Source organism: Ostrinia nubilalis, chromosome 8 (assembly GCF_963855985.1).
Source record: "Ostrinia nubilalis chromosome 8, ilOstNubi1.1, whole genome shotgun sequence".
Classification (NCBI taxonomy): Eukaryota; Metazoa; Arthropoda; class Insecta; order Lepidoptera; family Crambidae; genus Ostrinia; species Ostrinia nubilalis.
Window position 1 is genome coordinate 11,833,545 of NC_087095.1, and position 25,542 is coordinate 11,859,086.

General features: G+C 39.7%; 1 protein-coding gene across 5 annotated transcripts in view; it reads right to left on the reverse strand.

Annotated features, from left to right (window-relative positions):
- Positions 1–1,701: 1,701 nt before the first annotated feature.
- LOC135073937 (intermembrane lipid transfer protein Vps13) overlaps positions 1,702–25,542 on the reverse strand; it is a 40,954-nt gene continuing 17,113 nt past the window's right edge. For 2 of the 5 annotated variants that reach the window (XM_063968191.1, XM_063968192.1), the window contains exons 26-53: positions 25,204–25,284; positions 24,990–25,123; positions 24,791–24,899; positions 24,349–24,543; positions 23,296–23,452; positions 22,844–22,962; positions 22,546–22,770; positions 21,969–22,184; positions 21,111–21,164; positions 19,775–19,978; positions 19,390–19,527; positions 19,163–19,309; positions 17,357–17,505; positions 15,524–15,655; positions 14,899–15,114; positions 14,459–14,624; positions 13,485–13,707; positions 13,015–13,041; positions 12,073–12,248; positions 10,292–10,411; positions 10,109–10,218; positions 9,807–10,002; positions 9,283–9,432; positions 8,831–8,920; positions 8,290–8,459; positions 5,824–5,950; positions 5,248–5,373; positions 1,702–3,214 (exon numbers count right to left, since the gene is read on the reverse strand). In XM_063968191.1, the coding sequence (XP_063824261.1) occupies positions 3,014–3,214; positions 5,248–5,373; positions 5,824–5,950; positions 8,290–8,459; positions 8,831–8,920; positions 9,283–9,432; positions 9,807–10,002; positions 10,109–10,218; positions 10,292–10,411; positions 12,073–12,248; positions 13,015–13,041; positions 13,485–13,707; positions 14,459–14,624; positions 14,899–15,114; positions 15,524–15,655; positions 17,357–17,505; positions 19,163–19,309; positions 19,390–19,527; positions 19,775–19,978; positions 21,111–21,164; positions 21,969–22,184; positions 22,546–22,770; positions 22,844–22,962; positions 23,296–23,452; positions 24,349–24,543; positions 24,791–24,899; positions 24,990–25,123; positions 25,204–25,284 (4,158 nt within the window). In that variant the 3' untranslated portion in view covers positions 1,702–3,013. Of the gene's footprint in view, positions 3,215–5,247; positions 5,374–5,823; positions 5,951–8,289; positions 8,460–8,830; positions 8,921–9,282; positions 9,433–9,806; positions 10,003–10,108; positions 10,219–10,291; positions 10,412–12,072; positions 12,249–13,014; positions 13,042–13,484; positions 13,708–14,458; positions 14,625–14,898; positions 15,115–15,523; positions 15,656–17,356; positions 17,506–19,162; positions 19,310–19,389; positions 19,528–19,774; positions 19,979–21,110; positions 21,165–21,642; positions 21,685–21,968; positions 22,185–22,545; positions 22,771–22,843; positions 22,963–23,295; positions 23,453–24,348; positions 24,544–24,790; positions 24,900–24,989; positions 25,124–25,203; positions 25,285–25,542 lie in introns of all 5 variants that reach the window. The other 3 variants (XM_063968193.1, XM_063968195.1, XM_063968194.1) reach the window with 3 other exon arrangements.

The window sequence follows — 25,542 nt, forward strand, 5'->3', positions numbered from 1 at the left end:
ACACCAATACTGTGGTTTTTGCGGCGAATGCGATGCGGTGGAAAATGCCCGCTAATTTAGGATTAAAACTTCATGCAAATTGGCTTCGAACAATAAGTACCTGCCAATACAATGAAATAAGGTTCAGAATGCTTCATCATCATAAAATAAACAAAATACCTACAAAAATACTACCCTACATAATTTCAGCCATAGAACGTCCACTGCTTCAGTCAGAATGCTTACTGGTGGTTAATTTAAAAACAGCGCTGCAACCAGCTATCTAGGGAAGTAGGAAGTCGCCAAGGGCCGAAAATGGTCACATCACATCACATCAAAATTTTATCATTTCTTTTTATGACGAGCTTTTTTTTAACTGCCTTTTTTAAAGTATTATCCTAACATACTTTTCAACGAAAGAACAGGATAAAAAATAGATGGAGTCTACTGACACTATGTGTATTGTTCTACTCGTTTCCTATGTAACGGTTATGTCGGCTCTTAGTTCCGCAAATTATCTAATGGAAATGTTTGTTTGCGTCTCTAACTATGCTTAGTTCTTGCATGCAATGCCTTTATATTTAAAATACGGCGCGCAAATGCAAAGTCCGCGTAATCCGACGTCTATGCGAACACACAGGAAAAGTTAAAGAATTATTATCACAAGCTTTGCTGTGCTCATTTGATTTCAAGAAAAAAGGAAAATAAGTATGTACCTATTAATTTCTTTATTGGCTCTTAGATTAGAATAAGTGTCATATAAACATAATAAGCAGTAGGTATGAATACGGATTCGGCAGTGTAAATACTTAATACGAAATACCAACCTACTGAGTAGATCATCAATTTCGTTACGCAATGATTAACGCAAACCGTCATAATTAGCTGCTATTTTATCTGATGCTAATATGTCTGCACATAAGTTTAACGCACAGTAACAAGTTTCCTAGAATATACTTAAGAAAACCACGTTACTCGTTTCGAAAATAGGATAAGCACTAAGCTTGTATTAATCCAAAGAAATACGTTTGCCAAAAGCGTCGCTAATCGCTCGCTTGATTACCCACTAACCCCTTTATTCGAGTAGGTTCGATTCAAACACGATTATTAAGTTAACGATACGCTTGTAAATTTAAACGTCCGTAAACTGGAGACGTCTTTACGAAGGAAGACGTAAGCCATCGCTGAAAACATCGCTTTTACTGTCCGAATATAAACCCTTTATAACTATTTGATTGTAACACGTTTATACGGATTGGGTTTATGTCCAAATTTTACATATTAATCATAGCAGTAAATTGATAATGCTCAGACATAACGCTCGGAACGGCAGACGTTTGAAGGTTACAAGGTAAAGGTTAAACACGGTGGAGAAAACTGCAGTTTTCTTCGACTCGTTATTTACACAGAAAACTAAGCTTTTAGATCTTTAGGAATTGCCATGCATCCGTTTGTGGAGATATAACTGTGTACGTGCTACGAGTCGTGTATTTGGTTCAGTTCAACGTTCCCATAATTAGGTAATTTACGGCGTAAATATTGTGCATAACCGCTCATTCAGTATTCATGGGGTTACAGCTAAAAATAACCAGACAGCAGTATATCTATAGAGATAGATTAGAGCTAGTAGGTCAAACAGTCACATAATAATAATAACAGAATCATCCTAATAAATCTGAAAGATAAAAGGTAATAGGAGTATCTAAGAAAACAAAGCAATAATATAATTTATTTTATTTATTAAAAATCGATCGTACACAAGCTTGGATAATAATAATACAAAAACGAGTCGAAATGATTAGTAAATTGTGCAATAAGCAAAAATCACAAAGGTTATATTGTAACGAACGTCTGCACAAAAGGCCTCAATAAATAAATACGACAAAATATGTAACAAAATTTATACATCTGGTGAGTTGTGTAACTTTAGCGCTCGACGCGAAGCCCGCAACTCTGTGCAGCAACTTACATTTCGGAAATTAACAACATTTCTTACAGAATTACAACATATATTGGTGTTCCCAAGTCACGTCATAATTCACATAAGGCACTGGGACTGAACTATTCAGCTTGAAACGTGCCCAAACCAACATAAACACTATAATAACCATTCAACGTTATGTAGAATTCACTATGTTAACATAAACAAAATTTTAAACTGCATCCATTAACAATAACAATCTTTGTACTCTTATATTCCGTAAGTAAAATTACAGTCATTGGTTACTACAGGTTGATTTGGTGGTGGTCTTTATTTTTATATAAGTAATTACAAAATTAACAAATCTAACATCATTATAGACCTAATTATCACGGAAACATAACAAGATTCAAACCACACATTCAGAGTTCTTTAAAATATTCGAGTATTGAATTTTTACCGATTGTGTCTCGATTGTAAAGAATGAAAATAAGTAGTAAAGTCACTATTCGGTAACGGAAGACTGAAATATTGTAAAACAACTTACAAAATATTAAAGTCTTATATAAATGCATTGCGAAATACTTCAAGAGGTACCTAAGCTCTGATGCGCTCTCAAAGCGGTCTACTGATCAAGCTATGAGATGCTTTTGTAAAAGTCGTAGAAAATAGCGCAAGGAGAAATACGAACTATTAATAATATCATACAATTAGTATAAATCGAGTCTTAATACCATGAAGGTATGGAACTTGTTTCTGTGAGGTCACTATTATAGAAAATATGCACTTATAATTAAGTCTAATGGTTACAGTTGTACAAATTACAACCATATTTCTGTAAAGGTAGTCTTGGTTTCGGGGCGTTTAAAAAATCAATTCCGTACAAATGTACTAGCTAAATTGTACATAATAGTATAATAACGAAACACAAAAAGCACGATTAAAGCTAGTCAAGAAAGTCCGTTCTTAGCACAGTCAGCGGAAGCCTTTGGGGCCGATATGGTGCAGGTTAACGTGATAGGCGAGTGTATGCAGCGCTGTGCGAAAATCGAATATAAGTAGAAAGAATTGCTCGACTTGTTCCGCGAGCGTCATTCTTTCTACGTCCTCATGTCAACGCGCCGACCGCATGAGTCGCTCGCACTGGGCTAGCAAATACTTCTTCTGCTGCTCGTCGTACAAGAAGATGAGTTTCCCGGAGCCCGACGATGGGAACATTCCCAGAACCTTCTTTTTGGCCGTGGGAATGTACACGCCCTTGTTGGCTGCTGTCGGCACGTCTGGGATCTCTGACCAGAGGTACGACCACACGATCTGATGGAAAATATTACATTATTAATACTAATACTACCCAATAATTTGACGTATGATAGTCCATAGGCGATAAACATCATTTAACAGACATGTTAACTCCTATGGATCCTCCTTTCTATGCTTTCGTTTCTACTTATCCCGAAAAAATTAAAAAGTCCACACGCTGAACTCGCGAAATTATAATAAAACGCGCTCATGTTCACATTCAAGCAATGGTTATACACCAAAATTGCTTCTGGAGCGCACCCCAAAGTGGGTAATTTCATGAAATATTTACTAGTTATTGAATACATCGAGATACGCGAGGCGACGTTTTCATATACATAAAACATGACCCGCCGAGACCAAGCGGTGTAAACAACTTTAGCCAATTATTGTATGTATGTTCCCATAAACAAACACCTATGACGTCGGCGAGGCGTTCGTAATATCGTGAAAACGGATTGCGTGAGGCTATTGACATTATTCACGGAGCGGAGTAAAAAAACAAATGTCTACCTATATTCACACATCTTCCTTTAATATTATAGACTGGTGATAAAAAAGCTTTTAAGTAAACAACAAACGACGAGAAACAGTAAAATGATTTATTATCAAAAATTAATTTGTAACCTAGGTAGTAAAAAATATGTTTTCCTTTCAAGAATCTTTTTAGCAAATTATGTAGGGACCGTGAACGATGGATTACCGCCATGCATTACCGGTAATGTAGCGAATATTTACTTTCTCACCGAGACATGCCTCGCGACCTTGCCTATAAGTGCTCTTTACTTTTAAGAAACGTTAAAGGCCTGTAATGATTCTGTGACGCAAAAAATATATCTACATACAATACTAGGTAATAAAATGTAGTTTCGTATTTTATATAGCGGGAAATAAAAAGTGATAACCACAGAGATGTCAGTGCCTGTAGCCAACTTAAGACTTCGAAATCTAGTCTATGCTTACTTGAAGACGTAGAAAAATAAATCATGCAGTCAAATTCAGCCAGCAGCAGTCAACTAGTATGTTTAGTAGTAGTAGTTAGTGTAGTATTGAGAGACATGTCCGTCTCTCTCAAAAATATCCCTTTCGCGCTTTTTTCAGCTCCGCTACGAGCTTGTGGTCGTCGGCCCATCTAGCAAGTGTGCGTCTTACACTATATTTAAGACGTAGTCTTCATTCTAGAACCTGTTTAAATTGCCTTTCATCTTATGTTCCTAATTTAAACATGTTAGATTGTATCCCATCAAAAACAATACTTGTCAAAAAAACCAAGTCTCGCAACTCAGTTGTTCTACGGTAAAAAGTTGTGAGATCCATGTAATACCAAGTCCAGGCCAGGAAATCTTTAACGTTTTACATAAATTATTGACTTGGCCATCGCACTAAATAATTTAATTTACACGTGTTTTCATGCGATGGCCAAGTCAATATATTTATGTAAAACGTTAAAGATTTCCTGGCCTGGACTTGGTATTACATGGATCTCACAACTTTTTACCGTAGAACAACTGAGTTGCGAGACTTGGTTTTTTTGACAAGTATTGTTTTTGATGGGATCTCATTTCTTTTTGTATTTTGTAGACAGCAGTTATGTATCTAGAAAACTGGACCGAAATTGAAAAATTTTACTCGACTTGGCGGTTGCACTACCGTGCCCCCAAATATTTTAGTTTTTCCTTGATTCATACACCAAACACTACTTATATTCCAAATTTGAAGCTTCTAGGTCTGCTAGAAGTGCCTTAGAATTTTGATGATCGGTGAGTCAGTGAGTCAGTGAGTCAGTGAGTCAGTCAGTGAGTGACAAAATTAAGTAACTTTGACCCGTTATAATTCTTAAACTACTGGTTCAAATTGAATGAAATTTTAAATATACCGTGTCTTTACAATGCCTGCATAGCTAATGAAAATTCAGCCTTCTAGTTTTATCCACAACGAAGTTACAGGCGGTCGAAAATGGCCTGAATTGCTTCGAGAAAAGGATGGTACGGCCGTGCCGCTTTTTTGCTCGACTTGGTGGGGGCACTGCCGTGCCCCCAGATTCATACCTGCCACCCGCCGAAGACGTTATTCTTCTCCAGGTACAGAAGCCGCTTGTCCGTGCACATCACCACTTCCTTGGCAGGAATGACCCACACGTGGGCCTCGTATGTGTCCGTACTCACGAACTTGCCCTGGTGTTCATAGAATAAACATACTATAAGAATACAGATAATCCCCGCCGCCGCTCAACTATTGTGGTGAACCGACTCGTAACACAAGCAAATTTAAGTTAGGACGAGGGGTTAACGGGATTGTAAATACAAATTACTAATATTCTATAAAAAAAAAATACTGTAAAAACACTTATTGAGTGTAATATACACTAGGGTATCGCATACAAAATGCCATAATATTCAAACAAGATGCATAGTGATTATGCTTTAAATGAATACGAAGATGATTCGTGGTCCTAATAATGTAGTTTTCTCACATTCAATTTTGGTCGTATTTCCTTATTAAAGTTTTTGGTAGCTGGTACAAAACTGTTACCATAGCTTTTGAATTCAAATTAAATAGCCGAAAATGCATTATTCTACTAATGTAAATGTAAGTACATCATACGTAACAAATGCGAAACTTACCTTTTCCAGCTCGAACAACATCTTATATCCTTCGGCGTGTAGCCGAGAGTAGGGCCTTACGCCAGAATCAGCCGGCAAGTATCTCGCCGCTCGTCGCTTCGTCACCTCTTCAGACAGATCTGCCGCCCTGTTAGTTCATCGGTAATGTTAAAACGCAAATGTTTTATGTCTGCAGTTTTGGTGATATTGACGGTGGTTTAGATGAAATTATTTTAAAAGAAATGAGGACACTGTTTCATTGGTATTAACTTTCATACGTGGCGTAGTTTTAAGGACCTGGAAGATTTATGCCACATTGAAATCCTGGATGTTCCGCTTATTAGTAATGACCAAAAATGCACTATAATGAGAAGGACACTAAAATAATAAGTTAAGATTATAAATGGTTAAAGTTGTTATTAAAATCACTTTCTGATTTTCAAGAAATCTAAATAGAATAAAAGCACATACTTAGAAGCTTAACTAATTGATGAGTGACCATGACATAAACACATGCGTGCAATAAACATAAAAAACTATGCCCAAGTTTACTTTTGAAAAGAAGCGACAACATATTACAGCCAAAGCAATTCACACTACTTCAAATGGGTTGAACTTCGAGTGAACTTAGCTGCCCAATACATCACCCGGTCGAGGTGAAATGTTACCGAAGTTTGTACTTAACTAATAGCTAACGTATACGTTCCGACGCCAGTTGGAATGTGTAAATTTCACTGTATGACGCGTTGTTATTAAGCCTTAAATAACTTTTAGCTTCTTGGAGATATCATTGGAGATATCATTTTTATTAAAATTGAGCGTGTTGGAAACTTATTTACTAACAGTGTGGTAGACGAAGAAATAAAATAGTACGGATTCTCACCCGTTTATATTTATTAGACACTTGCCATTCACATGCATACATTTTGGCACATTCCGTGACAAAGAATAAAATTTTATACAGACAATAATAACAGGCGTATACAACATTGACATAAAAATCAATTACATCCAAATAAATCAGACCAACGTCAATAGTTCTGTAGATTATTTCCTAACAACATATCTACACATACACTAAATATTTTGTCGAAGATACGAAGAAGAGTCAAGTCGTCGATTTATCACCTAATAATACCTGAGCATAAATAGATAGAGTGCGGACGAAGTCTTCATGAGTTTCCATAAAACTAACGTAATACTTCCGTAAAATACTGTATGAATAACCTTTTAATGGATGTGAGTAGTCCAGAAGTGAAATCGACGACTCCGCCGACGGGGCGCACGATAACTCCCAGGGCCCCGCGGCCCAGCCCCTTGAAAAACCCGCCCGCACCGCTCTCTTGCGCGCCCTGTATCGGCCGCAGGACCAAGCCACACACGCCTTCCACGAAGCCCTATGTGACAATAAGAGCGCCTTCACATTATTCGATAAAGACTGACTCATTACTTTACCGTTGGTTTGGGGCAATTTTGTAGACGTGTTGGGAAGAAGCAGCTTGACTAGCTGACTTGTCAGTCATTTTTCCGAATGTTTTAAGTTTACACTGCAATGAACAATGCAATTGCCTAGTGCATATAAGGTTTTATCTTATAAATATTTTCAAATTGTAACTTATCAATTGAAAGTACCTTATGAACCATTGTTCTTATTCATTGAAGTACTTTTATTTATTGTATCGCCACAACACACAAGTTTAGCCGCCAACTCACCAAAAACAGACCGTTTTCAGTGCATGATCAGTACAACTATTTTCAGGCCACCAATTTCCTGACATATTGATTTCAAGCGTCAAGAGACGATTGAGGAATGGAGCTTCTACGAACACTACTGCAAGAAACCTTGACGAGTGGCTCGACTATACCACGATCCTAATATTGTTACGTATATGATTTTCGGTTGCACGTTTAATCCGCCTAATGTGAAAACGCTCTAAAACCCATCAGTCACTAAACAATATCGATAAATAATCGGCTTACCAACCGAAATTTGTACACAGCTGTCAAATAATCTGAAAGTATTTAGAAGTCCCAATAATTTTTCGTCATATTCTCGTCCAATTAAATTTTGCCTAACATCATCACACCTTTGAACAAAACTTCGGCAACATTTCACATCACACGCGTTTGGTTACAAAACGCTTTGGTTCTTTATACCAACACCAAATATGCCCGGAAAGTTGTAACTATGGTTATCAAATAGACGGATTCTCGAAGCATTACAATTTCGATTTTGGAATTCCAATACCATAAAGCTTCAACCACACCAACGCGTGCATATTGCCATCGCCGGCGTGATAATAGGCCAATGACAGGTCGCGCGGACTGTCATATGGGTCGCACGACCTGTCTTTGGCCTGTGATCGATCTGCACGCGTTGGTGTGGTTGTAGCATAATACGTCTCAACAAGCGTGTGAAATAAAAAAGCATGCGTCAAAGAACAAAAACATGATGGTTTAAATGGGAACGTAGTCGAATCATCGAACCTCTTGACGGCGTCTAAGGAGCCGGAGGCAAAGTCCACGACCCCAGCGGTGGGCCTGGCGACCAGCCCCACGGCGCCCCTGCCCAGCCCCTTGAAGAACCCTTCCACGCCCTCATCCCGAGCCCCTTCGAAGGGCTTCGTGAAAACTCCGGTAACACCGTCAAACACTCCCTGTTTTGCGATGTTAATATTATCACCCAGTCTTAATTTTAAACTTTCACAGAAGGTACAATTTTACATTGAGGATATTGAGTCAAGTTCTAGATTGTGTAGATGCAAAGGAAATTCAATATTTAAGTTTTAGGGTGGATCCACACTACGCTCGCGCACGATCTGAGCAAGCGTTACATTAATATTTACAATTTCTTGATGTATTCGCAAAAAGCGTTGTTCTAGTACTATCTAGTTGGTTTCTGAACATGTCTAAATGTAACTGTACTGTGTATATTTGTCTCTAAGGTCGAGTATCAATCATTTCGTACACGAGCGCAGTTGTGGAACTTTAAAAAGCTCCGCTAATTAAAGAAACAAAAATTACATACCATAACAAGCCCCTTTCCGCTACGAGCAAGTCCTTCTTGCAAGTTTGCAGGTGGTTTGTTTATATTATCTCGACGACGTCTTTGGTAATCCTGTCATGAGAAAAAAAATCATAAAACGCTGCATTCTTTTCCCATCAAAAGCCTGTATCTTTAACAGATCTAAACGCGAAGCTCAAGACCAAACGCGATGGAGGACTGTTGTGGACGCCCTCTGCTCCATCTAGAGGACATAGGACCTTAAGTCATGTTTAACAGATCTGTTATCTTTGTGCAGTGACGGAACCTGTTTTAATAACCAAACATCTCAGGTACCTATACAGAAACTGAGAAATAATCGTGGGGGTATAAGCTAATCCTCTATTTGTCTCTGGTAAATTAGAGGGCCGTGCTCCTTCAGGCAACCAAATGATCTAATGATGATAAAAAAACTCTATTCTTAAGTACCCACGTACCTTATCCAACGACAGTGCAGCGAGCCCGTGTCCCATAGCGCCCGTGATTCGGGACACCGCGCCCGCAGCGCCGCCCACCGTATGTCCCACAAGCGACCGTACACCCAAGAAAAGGCCTTCGGCAAACTCGCCAGGCCCTTGGATAGCACCCTGAATAAAGGATAACAGTTAAATCCAAGGACTTCTCAGTATACTACAACATAAGCCGTTCTGAGTAAAAAATTAACACAGTGCGTAGTAAAGAAAATACGCACGTCAATAATTATCGTGTTACGGGTCTTATTTATTATCGTCGTGACGTCACATGATGTGACTGTTAGTTTGTCGATTAAAGATCAAACAAATGAATCGTTGATACTTTTCAACAGCTCAGTGAGCAAAATTTCAGCTCAGCACCAACCTAAGTCAAACCAAGATGACACATTGACAATAAAAAAACAAGAGACGTTTTGAAAGCATCAAATATTCGTCGGATCAGACAAAAAGTCCGTTTAAGACTCAAACAAAAAAAAAACAGAACAAACCTGGAAGGGTTCGTAGAAGAGATCCTCAACGCCCTTCTTAAGGCCGATGACCAGGCCATACGGATTTCCGATCACATCCAGTCCAAGCACCAACACATACAGCTGTTTCAACGCTTGCCCCGTATAGTGGCTCTGCGCTTGAGAGATGAGTTCTTTCTGAGAGAGGAACTCATAGTTGCGTTCATAATATGACAACCTGGGAAAGATTAAAATGGTTACTTTGTGTACTTTCATTGTTGAATATGTAAGTCTATCGATATGCTCTTGTATAGTGCTAAAATTAAAGTATTAAAATAACTTACTTGAATACTACATCGTTCATGTCGGTCAAAGTAACGCCTATACTTTGTAGCACCGTGCCTATGAAAGTAGGCAGTTGAGTCGCACCACCGAGTGAGAAGGAAACGTGAACCTAAAACAAGACATCATAAGGTTTAGATTGAATACTACCAATTTGTTCTATTTTATACATGTGAATGACTTACCTTGAGCGGCGATAAATGCAGATTGTCGTAGAAGTTCTTCTGGTCCGAAGCAACTCCTAAAGCAGCCAGTGCTTCTAAGGGCTGTCCAGCCTTTTCTAAGTCTAGTTCGAAGGCATCCAGCTGCAACAACATTACATTATAAACACGCTAGTAAATAGAAGAAGATAAATGCAATACGGATAATTGTTTCCATTTTGATCAGGACATTGCAGAACTGAATAGTTCGTTGTAGCCGTCAATCTAATTGCCATTGACATATTGGCAGAATAGGCAAGCAGAGGATGGATAAAAAACGGGAGATGATGTTTTTGGATACCTCCAGCTACACTGCAAATTAGCTAAAATGATAAAGCGTTCTTGACGGTTCACTAAGATTGTGATCTCAGTTGAAACAACTGTTATGGTGAGTAACGTAAACATTTTAATTTCTGTCAAATGAGGATCAGTACTGTTGTAGAAAATTCAATAAAACTAGTATCTACGTTAATCTTTAAGACATAAGAAAGATATATCTTTTTGAATTATCCAAATCGGACCATTACTTACGAAGATATTAAGTAATAAACATAGACCGTTTTTGCCGCTAAAAGTCAACGTACGCAGGGCCGCGTGACGTCACTATATCCGAATCGAGCGCAGCCGGCGTACTATTGGGATGGAAATTATTTTTTTCCAGCTAAACTATCAGTTTTAGAAAAAAACTTTTAATAACATTTATTCATCAAAATAAAGTAAACTATCGACCAGTAATTTAAAAAAATAAAAATTGTGAAAAATAAGTATCGCTATGTCCAAAAACCACATTTTCATAGGATTCGATGCAATGCGGAGACGCGGTTGGGGTGAGTGTAACTTAATGATTGTTTGTATTGAACATAATAATACATAATATGATGCTAATAATACCCAGTTTCTGGCCTGGAGGGGGGGGGGATAAGTCGGGGGGGGGGGGGGGGGGGGGGGGGGGGGGGGGTATGTAATACTCAGCTTCTGGCCGAGGGGGAGTCATACCCAGCTTCTAGGCTAAGATTAAATAGATTTCCAGGAGGGAGCAGCTGTCCGTTCCTGCAGCAGCTGGCCCGCCCATGGGAACGGCGAATAGATAAGTAGGTACGTAGGTTTAACTCAGAAAAACTAAATAACAGGTAGGTATTGCGTGTACATCGAAATGATCTTCATAGCAATGTCTTAGAGCCTAAGCAGAGTGTATCTGCCTCAGCTATACCTTATTGTTAGAAGTAAATAAATTAATACTTATACATTTTTATATTTTACTTGGAAGAAGATATGACTCTAACAACACTTATGAACACTTTATTTGAATAAATCGCCAAATATACCACCGCGGAGACCCCAATCGCGTCTCTGCGTTCCATTGAACCGTATGAGCGTATGGATTTTTTGCGTTATTTTTCACAATTTCTATTTTTAAAAATTACCTATCGATAGCTTACTTTATTCTGATGAATAAATGTCATTACAAGTTTTTCTCTAAAACTGATAGTTTGGCTAGAAAAAAATATTTTCTATCCACGCAGTACGCCGGCAGCGTTCGGATCGGATATAATGACGTCATCGTCCCCGCGCCGGGCGGTCAGTGAACTTTTTTAGTAATTTGGCCATAACTTCGTCAATTTTTGTCGTAGAACAAAAATTTTTGGACTGTGTATTAAGGATTTCTTAGCCCTATAAATCTGCATTCACAGCTAAAAATCGAAATGATCCTCATTGCATTATGTGATTTCTATTTTAAAATAATTATTTTGATGAGATATACGTACCGCCTCCTGTTCCGTAAGCACTCGTTGCGGGAACATTCCCATGAGTGCGTTAACAAGTCCCATGTCCACTTTCACATGGAACTCCTGAATCAGCACCTTATAGTACTTATACTGGCGCACTTTGCTGTGCTCCATTATACGCTCCACTATGGATACCTCGATGAAAGGTTTCATGCCTGTGGGGGAATGGTTTTTTAGATTCTTTGCTTAATACGCTGATGTCAGTGGCGTACGTCAGCTGAGCGTACGAACACGTTAAATGACCGCATTGTAACACAGACGCGTATAATGCCGCGTTTGTTCATGAGTTTATTTGTACGCTAGGTTGACATATGCAGCCAACGTCAGCGTATGAGAAAATCAAAGCTTAAAGTTTTAACCCAAGGCGTTATTTTTTGTAAGTCAGTTAACGGCACTGGTAAGGCCCTTGTTCTAATTAATTTGCGCACGCGCAATGTGTACCTTTAAGCTGAAAAACTGTGATGCAAGTTTTTTTTTATATTTTTACAATCTGTATTTCATTTGCTGATATGGATAGATGTAAAAGATACGAATGCGAATAAACGGAAAATCTTGTGAAAAGCCGTTGTCTTATTAATTTTACAAACCTACACATGTATGTTATTATTATTACATTAATATGCAGTAGATTAATGAAAGGTACTTTGCATAAATATTAATTGGTTTTCTTTTTCAGGGCAGTGTAAAAGTGACTTCATAATTTGCGAAAAAGCAAGCATATTGAAAGACATAAATAAATGAATTACAGAAAAATGGTTCATTTGATTGAAACAGCCATTTGTGCGTAATGAGGTGATCTGGCAAAAGTTTAAGCTGTTAATAAATTCTTATGTCGCTTAAACTTTCCAAGCTTAGACAAAATAATTACAAAATCATACAACATTGACATTGAGCATTGTATTTGTAATGAAGCTCATTCACCTCCAACGATATTCGGCATCCCGCGGGCTTTAAAAAAGAATATACAATTAAATATCACACGATTATTTACTATTTCTATCGCACTTGCATGCTCACAATTTTCAAAATTATGGCGGCGATACATATTCCAGTGACTAGTATACTTGCATACCAGTTCTTTACACGTGTCACCAACTGTCATTGTATATACGGTAACTGACTACGGGCCAAGGTGACTGAGTTTCTTCCGCCACTTCTTCTCAGCATCAGCCCATATGTTGTCCCGAAGTGGTGGTAGGGCAAGCTATATTTGGGACGTGTATAAGCGCCCTGGAAAGGACCTAAGACCTACTGATAGATCTAAAACTGGATAGATTGCAATCAAGTTACTTGCACATGCCTTTGACAAGCATGCAAGCTACTGATCCTTTCTGGCATATGTATCGCCGCCATTATTCACTATTTCCTATTTATAACATAATTAAACTTACCGCTAGGACCTTCATTGGCTATAGACCTCGGTGGAGGCACAGGGGCCAACACAACTGGGAAGGTGGGCAAAGGTAGTTGTTGGTCTATCTGAAGCCTGTGTAGACGAGCGTGGAGACGCCTCGAATGTGCCGTAAGGCCGTAAGAAGCCCATAAGCCGGCTTGGAGGGTACGACGAAGCAGACGTGGATTAGGTTTTACTATTCTCATCTCTTCAAAGTTCACCTGTAAAGACGTTTTGGTATAAACAAAAGCCCGCAAACGGGATGACGAAGCATATACGACGGCAGATCGAGTTAGGCTAAGAACTCACGGCGCGATTTATAACCGCGCCCACGGCGATTGCGGGCCCGCAGCTTCTGTAGAATGCAGATACTTATGGAAAAACTTTTGCACAACTCACGACGCGGTTTGCGCCCGCAGCGTGCGCGGTTGTATGCGGGTCCCGCGGCACCGGCGGGCAAGTAGTAGAATCGCGCGGGCCGCGGTAACCGCAGCCTCGGCGGTTTTCGCCACTGGACCATTTTGTACCAGTGACTTAGGTAAAGAACCCACTCCGCGAGTTCTTAGCCTGACTGCGCAAATAACCGCTCCCGTGAGTTTTGAAATAAATTCCACAACCGCAGCGGGAGCGGGTGAAAATCGCGCCGTGAGTTCTTAGCCTTATAAAGCAAATCTAATGTTAGTAAATGCAAGTATAAAGTGCTATTTTGCAATGTATTGATTTACTTGACTGAAAAAATGAATATGTACAGTCGGCACCAAATAAATCGTGACACCCAAAGTAGTCAAAAAGTACACAGCACGTCTTTGTTACATTGGAATGAGATTGTGTTTTCCACTTTTTGGCCACTTTGGATGTCCAACTATTTGACGCGGACTGTACATGCTTATGATAGTACAATTTGGAACTAATATCTGCCATCAGACCAGTAAGACTATATTAACTATTTGTGCCATTTCTAAAACATCTCACCTCAGTCTTTTCATCAATCATCCTGCACGGTGGTATTGGTTCGTCACTGGCCATCTTGTCAATCAAATACTGCTGATAATGGTCTTCATACAGTGCCAATTTCGCGCCGTCAATCTTTTTGTAGCGGCGTGCACCTATCTTGCATTGTTCCCAAATGATACCGGAGCTATTAGAAAAAAAAAAGAGAACAATTATAAAACTAATAAAACTAAAAAACAGTTGTATAATTTTTGACAATAATTATATTGTAAACATCTGTCAAATGTTGATTTCTTAACAATGAAAAGAAACCCAACACTAATTTAGTTAAAAGAGAGTATACAGGGTGTCCCAGAAGGGGTGAACCAAACTGCTATGGGAAGTAGTTTGACCTCTCACTCACCCTTAAAAATATGAATTTTTTTTTTTGGCTATAGGGTAATTATTGAAATTCTACTTACTTGGAAATGCTAATGTAAACAATCTCCAGCAACTCAGGGTCATTGACCAGAGATAGACCCATTCCTTGCATAGACAACACGATTTCAGTATCCACGAATTCGGCTTCGCCTATCGTGTGGGCGCCACTCGCTAGATTCGGATCGTCAGTGAACAAGATAACCCTTTGAAGTCCGTCCAGGAAAGATACCCAGGATACCCGGTTAGTTTCGTTAATCCTAAAAACGTATCATCATTATTATATTTCCATAACAAGACGCTGTAAAAGAAAATAGCGAAAAGGTACTTTAATTATTTAAAGTAATCTACATTTATCATATGAGATATAGAGACGTCAACTAATACGCTGAGTTCGAAACTCAGTGTCGCATTAGAAATTCACACACACAAAGTAATCAAAAAATGTGCTCATTATCCACTGCGGTATTACTACTCAACGTTCGAATAATCTTTAGTACTACGCAAGCAATGTAAACTGTTTACATTATGACGTCGCTGCTGTCATCATTGCTATTAGCGAGCAATGTGTTCTGTTTTTGGGCATATTGCTACGACACCGGCCTCGCCCCCTTGTCACATCTGCCTTTAGTTTCTGTGATCTGTGACTTTTATAGATCTCGTACTTACATGAAATCTCCGATTCCATCCTTTCTCAAGTCATTTTCGATTTCTTTCTTCTTGTAGCCTTCAAATATAAGTGAGCGCGGTCCAGCCGGGTTGTCCCACGTGAACAACATTTTGTGCATCGATTCCAGTTTTCTGAAACAAAAACACATGGTTAAATGGCGAAGTGCACACAGCACGTCTAACTGACACTGTAGGGTCTTATTCGGTCGTAAAAGGGACTGTTTTGCAGCGAAAATGTATAGTTTGATGTGATGTAATCTATACATGGATGATGAAGTCATAAAATGGCCTTACTTTGGTTACTTAAGTTTACCTTTTTAAAACACAGTTTTGATAACTACGCTTCTAGTTTCCATCAGCTCCGATATCTTAATCAGTTTAATTTCCAGTCCGCAATACGGAAATAACATAATAGCACTACATCCGAGCCGTGAATCGTGATAAAATCTTGTCGATTATTTTAGTCGACAAACGTATGGGCTTATCACGTAAAATCGACAAAATGGCGCGATAAAAGCTAAAGCTTGGTCCGTGAGCACGTAGAATTTTGTCCAATGACCCCAATCCACCCATCTTTATCGCTCGCGCGTAATTATATTGCTGTCGCGACTGTGCGACGGGCGCCCGCAGTGAGTGTGCGAGCGCGACAGCAACATAATTACGCGCGAGCGATAAGGGTAGCTTGGGGTCATTGGACAAAATTCTACGTGCTCATGGACCAGGCTTTAGGCTTGTACAACTCACTTGACGTTGACGGTCTCCTTCTCGTAAACAACGACGGGGAACTGCGTGAAGTTGACGAGCAGTCTAGATATTAGCACGTCACTACCTTGTTTAATATACCACGCAATCTTGTATACCCATTCTTATGATACACCATACAAGAATGCATGGTAAATTCAGTGAACTGCTCCTGAATCGAATGTACCTACTACTACTATTTATTTATATTAACCGGCAGACAGTGGTGACTGAGTTTGTTGCGGCGCTTCTTCTCAGCACTTGCCAAATGTTGGTCTCGAAGCGCTGGTAGGGTAAAAAGATTATGAGACATGTAGAGGCTCCTTAAGAGCATATGACGATTTGTAAGAACTATTTATTAGTCTAAACAAATAAAGAAATTTTGACTTTGAGCGCCGGCGCGTGCCCGTCGCGGTACTGGCGCACCGTGATGTAAGTACCTCCTTCGCTTAGCTGCACCTCTACGTGGAGACCGCCGTACTGTAAGGGTTAACTCGAGAACACTGCGAGACACTCACTTGACGTTGACGTTCGCCTTGATGACGTGCAGCCCGCCGCACTGTAAGGGTTAACTCGAGAACACTGCGAGACACTCACTTGACGTTGACGTTCGCCTTGATGACGTGCAGCCCGCCGCACTGTAAGGGTTAACTCGAGAACACTCCGAGACACTCACTTGACGTTGACGTTCGCCTTGATGACGTGCAGCCCGCCGCACTGTAAGGGTTAACTCGAGAACACTCCGAGACACTCACTTGACGTTGACGTTCGCCTTGATGACGTGCAGCCCGCCGCACTGTAAGGGTTAACTCGAGAACACTCCGAGACACTCACTTGACGTTGACGTTCGGCTTGATGACGTGCAGCCCGCCGCACTGTAAGAGTAGGCGCACACCGTTGATTTATAGTTGACCGATAGTTGTGCCCGATTTTAATTTGTATGAAGAATCGGCCAAATTGAATCGGCGTAGTGTGCGCACTCCCATACATGCCCAACTGCCCGACTAAACTATCGGCCGACGAAAAATCAACGGTGTGCGCCTACTCGAGAACACTCTAAGGGTTTACTCGAGAACACTAGGAGACACTCACTTGACGTTGACGTTCTCCTTCTCGTAGACGACGACGGGGAACCGCGTGAAGTTGACGAGCAGCGCCGGCGCGTGCCCGTCGCGGTACTGGCGCACCGTGATGTATGTACCTCCCTCGCTTAGCTGCACCTCTACGTGGAGACCGCCGTACTGTAAGGGTTAACTCGAGAACACTTCGAGACACTCACTTGACGTTGACGTTCACCGTGATGACGTGCGACGCACTATAAAGGTTAACTCGAGAACACTGCTCCACACTCACTTGACGTTGACCTTCGCCTTGATGACGTGCAGCGCGCCGCACTGTAAGGGTTAACTCGAGAACACTGCGAGACACTCACTTGACGTTGACGTTCACCGTGATGACGTGCAGCCCGCCGCACTGTAAGGGTTAACTCGAGAACACTGCTCCACACTCACTTGACGTTGACCTTCGCCTTGATGACGTGCAGCGCGCCGCACTGTAAGGGTTAACTCGAGAACACTGCGAGACACTCACTTGACGTTGACGTTCACCGTGATGACGTGCAGCCCGCCGCACTGTAAGGGTTAACTCGAGAACACTCCGAGACACTCACTTGACGTTGACCTTCGCCTTGATGACGTGCAGCCCGCCGCACTGTAAGAGTAGGCGCACACCGTTGATTTATAGTTGACCGATAGTTGTGCCCGATTTTAATTTGTATGAAGAATCGGCCTAATTGAATCGGCGTAGTGTGCGCACTCCCATACATGCCCAACTGCCCGACTAAACTATCGGCCGACGAAAAATCAACGGTGTGCGCCTACTCTAAGGGTTTACTCTAGAACACTGCGAGACACTCACTTGACGTTGACGTTCTCCTTCTCGTAGACGACGACGGGGAACCGCGTGAAGTTGACGAGCAGCGCCGGCGCGTGCCCGTCGCGGTACTGGCGCACCGTGATGTATGTACCTCCCTCGCTTAGCTGCACTTCTACGTGGAGACCGCCGTACTGCAAAGGTTTTAAGGTTGATTATCATAATCATTTCAGCCAAAAGAAGTAAAGATGAGTATAGACTAGAGGTTTTCTATGTAATGTAATGTAAGTCAATTTCTCTGAACCTAAGACTGTGTCCCGATCGCGTGGCAGGTCACCAATGCGCTGGACCGACCAAGTGAAAGCAGCAGTGGGAGACGGCTTATGTGACTGCACCAGACAGTCTGCCAATAGAGAGAGATGGAGGGAGATCGTGCGAAGAGTTGTATCCGCCTCTACAACCGATGTGAACAACGCCTCAACGTGACCACGACCGCTCTGCCAAGAGCGTAACGAATAAGAAGAAGAAGACTGTTTATCGAGCTAGCAACTTCGCTCTTTTGACACTCCACAGTTTGCGTGAAATTGTCAGCTTGCGAAGGGTGGATTCGACCAAACAAGAGTAAATATTAATCTCAGAAAAAATCGTCACTTATCGACATTTTGACATATTTCCCATACTGAAACTGTCAATGTGCCAGTTATACCAGGAATTATTCTCAGATAAGTTTGGTCGAATCGGACCCAACTGTCATAGGTGCAGAGAAATCGGCTTTGTGACGACTAGTCTAGACGGTCTAGGACCTTGTAACAGAAGGGAGTCTCCTCTACAATACAGGTAAAATGTACGATGTGGATCGTGAAAGGGAAAGATACACTAGAACACACCATAGAGGGGCTCGTTTTTCTGTTACAAGTAAATGCTCTAGGTCTATACTCACCTTTAAATTAAGAGCTGTCATTGCTATTGCATCACACATAATATGTAATGAGAAAAGCGTCTATCAATAATAAAGGAAATACTCACGTCGTTATTCAACTTCAAGCAGACGCTGTGTTGTTCGGTATACAAGAACGGCGCAGCGTGTTCGGTTGATCCTGACACCCGCAATAACAACAGTTTGTCTTCCTTGTCTATGACTGGCCATAGAGGCGCGCTGGAGTTTTGATCCACCTACAGATTGAAAATTTAATTATTGACCTATCAAACTTATTTTTCTAAAACTTTATGAATCTCTTAAATTGGTTTCATACCTCTTTCCACGGATCCCCAGATCGGTGTAACTCTTGATATTGAATAGCAAACGGCGCTTCATTGATTATGAGGAAGAATGGCGTAAACACGACCATTTTTGTCAAACTGTTGAATGTCAGTTGGTTTGTCACTGCCACCTAATAAATAACAATTGTTTTTAAAACCTTTACTCTTTTGTAATAGGTGAGGGCTATCGTTTTAGTTCACAAGTTGGCGCCAATGTATAGTGAAATAGTGACGCTATTGGTAACTGCTGTAGGAGGACTGTCGCATTTGCACTGACCAGCAATGTGCCTCTGTAGAGTAACTCGCCAGTGGTACCAACTGTTAAGGATAATAACGATAGTCGATAGCCCTCATTACGTCATATGATATGTTACATACCTGGTACGTCCTACCCTCATGTTTACACAACACCAAGCCCGAGCTTCCGGGGACATCTAGCGGGAATTTGTCGGACCATTCCCCGAACTCCACGCGAATGGCTGCCTTTTTCTTGCCGAAAAAGTTTTTCGCCCGGAACGAGAACAGAATCGGCTCTTTGTATTCCTTCGGGTGGCATATCACGTTGCCCGTCTCATCCAGGTTCTGAAACGAGGACCACGTTTAAAGTAAGATGATTGAAGCTATTTTAAATGAGCGCTCCAATTCTGTATTCTAGCTGATATTAATACCAACAAGAGATATTCTCAATCCGGTTTTCATAAGCAGTGTATGATTCAAAAGCAAAAATATCGCGCGCTCATTATTTGTAATCATACTCGTAGATCATAATAGATGTAAAAGAACTATTTCATACAAATTATTTGTTGGAAAAACAAGTTTAAAAAAAATCGAATACATGCATGTTAAATGCAAAATTTATACTTAGAAGAAGTGCTTTTCATCTATATTATTTTAAATTATCATGATTGATATAATAATCTTAACTGACATTTTACCAAAAAGCAGGCAAGAGCTTTAAAATATTTTATTGTTTTTTTATAATAAGATCATACTAGGTATATTAAACATTATAGAAAATCGTTATTACTGGCGAGGTTATATTTTGGCGAAATATTATAATAATATAGTCGAACCGAAAACCGTATAAATACATACATGATAGCTAATCCTATGTTAAGCATGCGATTAAATAAAAGACATGCAATGACTGTGATCATGATGAAATACTCTACGAAATTCAATACAAAGATGGGTTGAAATTAGGTATATCAAAGATCAAATATTATACAGTAGGGTCATCATAATCCACAAGTGTTTAATATTTACCCGAAACTGGTTAATTTACCTCTGTTTACCACTGATTAACACATTTTTATTGTAATTTATTAATTGCAGCTTTCAATAGCTAAAAGACCAACTCCATAATAAGCCGACTATGACATTAGAAATCCAAAAGAATATTCATACGCAAATAAACCATGTATTAAAAGGGAAATAATTATAAATTAATGATTGCAGATTGAAAATATAACTCTCTGACTTATTCATAGAAATATGAAGGTGCAAGTATCTTCAATTCAACATATTGGGTATTGAATATTGTACGATGTGCACAATTGCACATACATACATCAGTCAAAATGATAGATACATGCACATCCAGTAATATCTCACGAAGCGGCGAGTGTAATACATCAATACACAGCTGTGACGAACACAATAGTAACATATTCCCATAAGTGCAACCACCACAGTGTCTAACTGTTGCACTCACCGGCAAACAAGACGTATGACGTCGAATAAATTTACCGCAACGTGAATGTTTTATCTGTAATCGACATTGAACGTTAAAGCCCTAGAAATATGTTAGATAACGAAACAACCATAGATCGTACACCGAACGATTTCATACACGTAAAGGGAGTGGATAATATCATGACCCCACTGAGCATGCTAGTGAATAACAAATACACGAATATCATACAATTTAGTCGAAACCAAAAAATCCTAAACTATTACTTTGAGATGAAGCTGGTTAAAAATTTTGTAAAGCATAATATTAAACTCAACAATTGTATAAGGCTGAAACAGCGCTGGTGTCAATACAGAAGACTTGTGCAAACAGTTCAAGTTTAGGGAACCTCAAATATTTGCACCAATGTTCCAATAGGCACACCGCACACTGCCAACACCGACAGTGTAAAATGTTATCGGCAATCTAAATAGGCAATTAAAATTTTAAGGCAGCAAAAATGGTGAAAAATCTATTAAATCAATGCCATGTTGCTTAGATCATCTCAAAATACCTTGCTGGGAGTTCCGGAGTCTTTTTCTGGTTTCTTTGATTTCTGTAATCATGGAATGTTTTATGGCCAATTGGATACTTTTTTTGTCACAAAGTACTTTTATCTACGCAATCGAAAATGTTATTGAAAAATACAGATATTGTTAGCATCTACAATATTTAATGGGTCGTAGCTTCTACTTTAGAATTAAGTAATTCTATTTTTCTGTCGAGTCATTTTACCTATTGTTTTGCAATCTTCCAAGACAGTATCAGAATTTCTTCAGTCATGGTTCTACACCTACATAAACTTACTTAATGTATTTTTTTTTCATAGTGCGGACTTACCCTATAGTGTAGCGTGAAGCCAGTCTTATTCAGCATCCAGAAGGGACAGTAAAGGGACAACACTTGCGTGCCTTCCATGTCCACACTATGCATTCCGAGGTCTAACGTCATCAAGGACGGACTGTCGTGGGAGTCGAAAGTCCAAACTGACAGCTCTGTTTCCAATTCGGGTAGATTCTTTGTGCACACCCAACATTTGTCCAGGTAGTTTTGGATCTGCAATGTTGAACAATAAATAAATACATTAAATTGTTACTTTCTTTTACTCGTAATATCTTTACGTATTCGCATTTTTACGTACAGTCAGCGTCAAATAGTGGCCAAAAAGTTGATAACACCACCTTTTCAATTATAATAAAGACTTGTTGCGAAGTTATTGGTTACTTTGGGTGGCACGAACTATTTGACGGTGACTCTAGTATACGTAGTATTGATGTCACTAAGCTAGAAAAGAATAAAACAAATAATCTAAACAGACACGTTATTGCACAATAATAATAACAAAAAGTCTGATATTCTATTAGGCTGGAAAATAAGTGCTGTAAAAATCACAGTTATTATTAGTTTGTAATCTTACCATAAGCACAACAGAAGCCCGATTAGGCGCCAGATGCGACAAGTGGAACATTTCTCCCGGCTTAAATATCTGAGTCCGTTTCAATCCCAGTTGGGATACCACGATGTCCACTGGCAAACAGTTCTGAAGTTTCACGGCTGGCTTCAGAACGATATCGTAGCACGAAGACGCGAACGTATGCCTGTTTGTGTGCTCGTAGAATACTTGCTCCATTGTTCCTATAGCCTGGTAAAATCAATCATAAATTGTATATCAAAACTGGAAAATATCTATTTGAGGTTACAGGATTGTAAGTTACCTTCAAGTAAAACTTTTCGCCACTGTTCTTGTCTTTCGAATCGCATTGCAACAATTTCGATATTTTTACTTCTTGCTGCAGTTCACGCCATATAAACGGAGACACCGAGACCGTGAAACCTAAAAGAAGCCATACCATTATTATCAAAAAAGACAGTAGAGAAAGAAAGGGTGATGAGATAAAAGAGAGAGGAGAGAAAGTTCTTAGAGTACACAAAAAATACCATAAATCATAATTTTCATTTCAATTTGTCAGAAGGGCGTATACCCCCCAAAGAGGACCACAAATCTTGATCCCTGGTCCATCGAGCGTGCTAGCAAACTAAAACTAATTCAACTACGACGTAGTCTCCATACGAAAGAGAGAAAGATTGGCGGTGTTACAATAGCTCATCTGCCAAATATCTTGATCCGGATTTTAGTCGTTTGCTAAATTTTGGGACATCATCTTACCTTCTACAGAAAAGAATATCTCGGCAGTAGGCGTGTGCACGGCCTGTAAAGGCATGCGTAGAATCCCGCCAGGCTTTACATCTCCCAATAGGCGGACCTCGTTGCCGCTTAGTGTCATGTAGTATACAGACACGTTCACTGCTAGTGTGTTTGTCACCTGTCAACGTGGTATAAAATAGTATAAATAAATATAAAATTTTCTTTCTTTGGTAAAGAGTTGACACCACATATTTTTTTAAAGAACTGAACGCTGAACGTCACTGACTATGCAGTGACCCTCGCTGTGCGCCGTCCTAACGCGACATACACCATGCAAAATGTAAAAAAAATAATTAGATCCTTTGTTCCGCACCACGCAACGCCATTTTTATTTTTGTGGGTTTTTAATATTTTTTACATCACAGAATCACATTCCTCAATCTAAGAGCATGACTTCATTTTTTTTTTCTCTTATTAACTAGTTTTTTACAACGCAAGTCTGTAGAGAAACTACACTCAACATCAAATAAACCGCACCTTCCGCGATGCGAACTTTAAAGATTTTCTTCTGACACAATTATGGTACCCCAACAATATTGGTGTTATTTGAAAGCCCAATAAATATCCTTAAAGAAAAATACATTTCATTTCTAAATAAATGATTAACATATACCATAAATGTGACTTGAAAATAGACCTCACTTTGGGCTCACCTCTGGGATCAATTAGACCAATTTTTATGGTTATAAAACCAAATAAAGATCTCACGTGTCCTCTTTAACAGATGGATAGCGATTAATCCCAATTTAACTGTTTTATAGTCATAAAAAATGGCTATAGCGTAACTACCTATTTTTTGAAGAAGTGACTCTGGATCCTTGTAAAGACACATTTTTGGGGTAAAAACCTTTCCTTTAATGAAATGAAGTTTAGAACTAGGCTTTCAAATGGTACCAACTTTGGTGGGAAGTGGGGATGCATACGTTTGATAAGTGCTTGTCGCGGGAGGTGCGATTTATTTGATGCCGAGTGTATTTAACCTGGCAGTCTGTAAAAAAATTTAAAAATACCAACCTGAACAACACTCCTCAAATAAATGTGCAAAGCCGCTTCCTGCATGACGATGTCAGAGATGAGTCCGCGCGGTTCAATCGCCGCTACGTGTGGCACGTTCTTCTCCAAAGTGCCTCCCGGCTTACGGCCGAGCGTGAAGTATCGCTTGTCCGCTCGCTCCACAGGAATTTGGACTTCTTCGTTCATTTCTACGATCTGCGTAAAATAGAAAATCATCATCATATAAATAAGAATAGTTCCTCATATGCTGATGAGTTTCGTTTTGTGACGCAAATTTCAGCAAGTGTGCAACGCACGCGGCACGAAAAAACATGTATGAAATAATGAGTACCAGATGCGCACGCGTTCAGAAATTCGCATCACAGGAAAAAGACACTAACAAAAAGACAATAATAATTGTCACTAAACATATTAGTTAACAGAAAAATGAGATGTTGCTTACCTTAACATTTAATTTAAGCGGCGGTGGAGGTTCGTTTAGTTTCATCAAATTGAGTCCGCCATGTTTCAACTGCAGTGGCACGCATGCGTTTGGTTCTAATACCACTTCCCTGTAAAATTAAACATAATTATGACATTTTCAAAATTCAATTGTTATATTCTTATTGAATTAACAAGCTTTTAACAGATACGCTGTATACCTGTAGTCTGAAGCAACGTATTCATCTGTGAGGAACACGGAGAAATCATGGTTGTCTTGCAGCATCAGCTTGGCAGTAAGTCCCGTGCAGTTGTGTAGAACGTACGGAGCTCCGAAATATTTAGAGTGGGAACCCTAAAAATTAATCAAATGTGAAGTTCAGTTTATTAATACTAAAAATCAATATATGGAAAATAGAATCATGTTATACATACGTCGACTTTCGATTTAGACACCGAGGCTGTGTCAGTTTCGGCTATAGCGGCCGAGAATGAGTTTCCTAACTGTGTCAGCACCTGCGAAACAAAATGTATAATGTTATTTCAATCTTAATGATCCAAAGCTAATATGTTTACTTTGAAACATTACTTTTACCATACTTCAGTATCTTAATGAGAATAAATTAATTTTAATCGTATTTAGAGGAAGATAGCCAGGTTCTCTGTGGTTGACGATTCCCTTCAATCGGAATCGTCACTTTCAGCTTCGGCATGATCACTTTTCATCGGGTGAGATGCAAGCCAATAGCTTCCGCGTCAAAGAACTGTGTACTC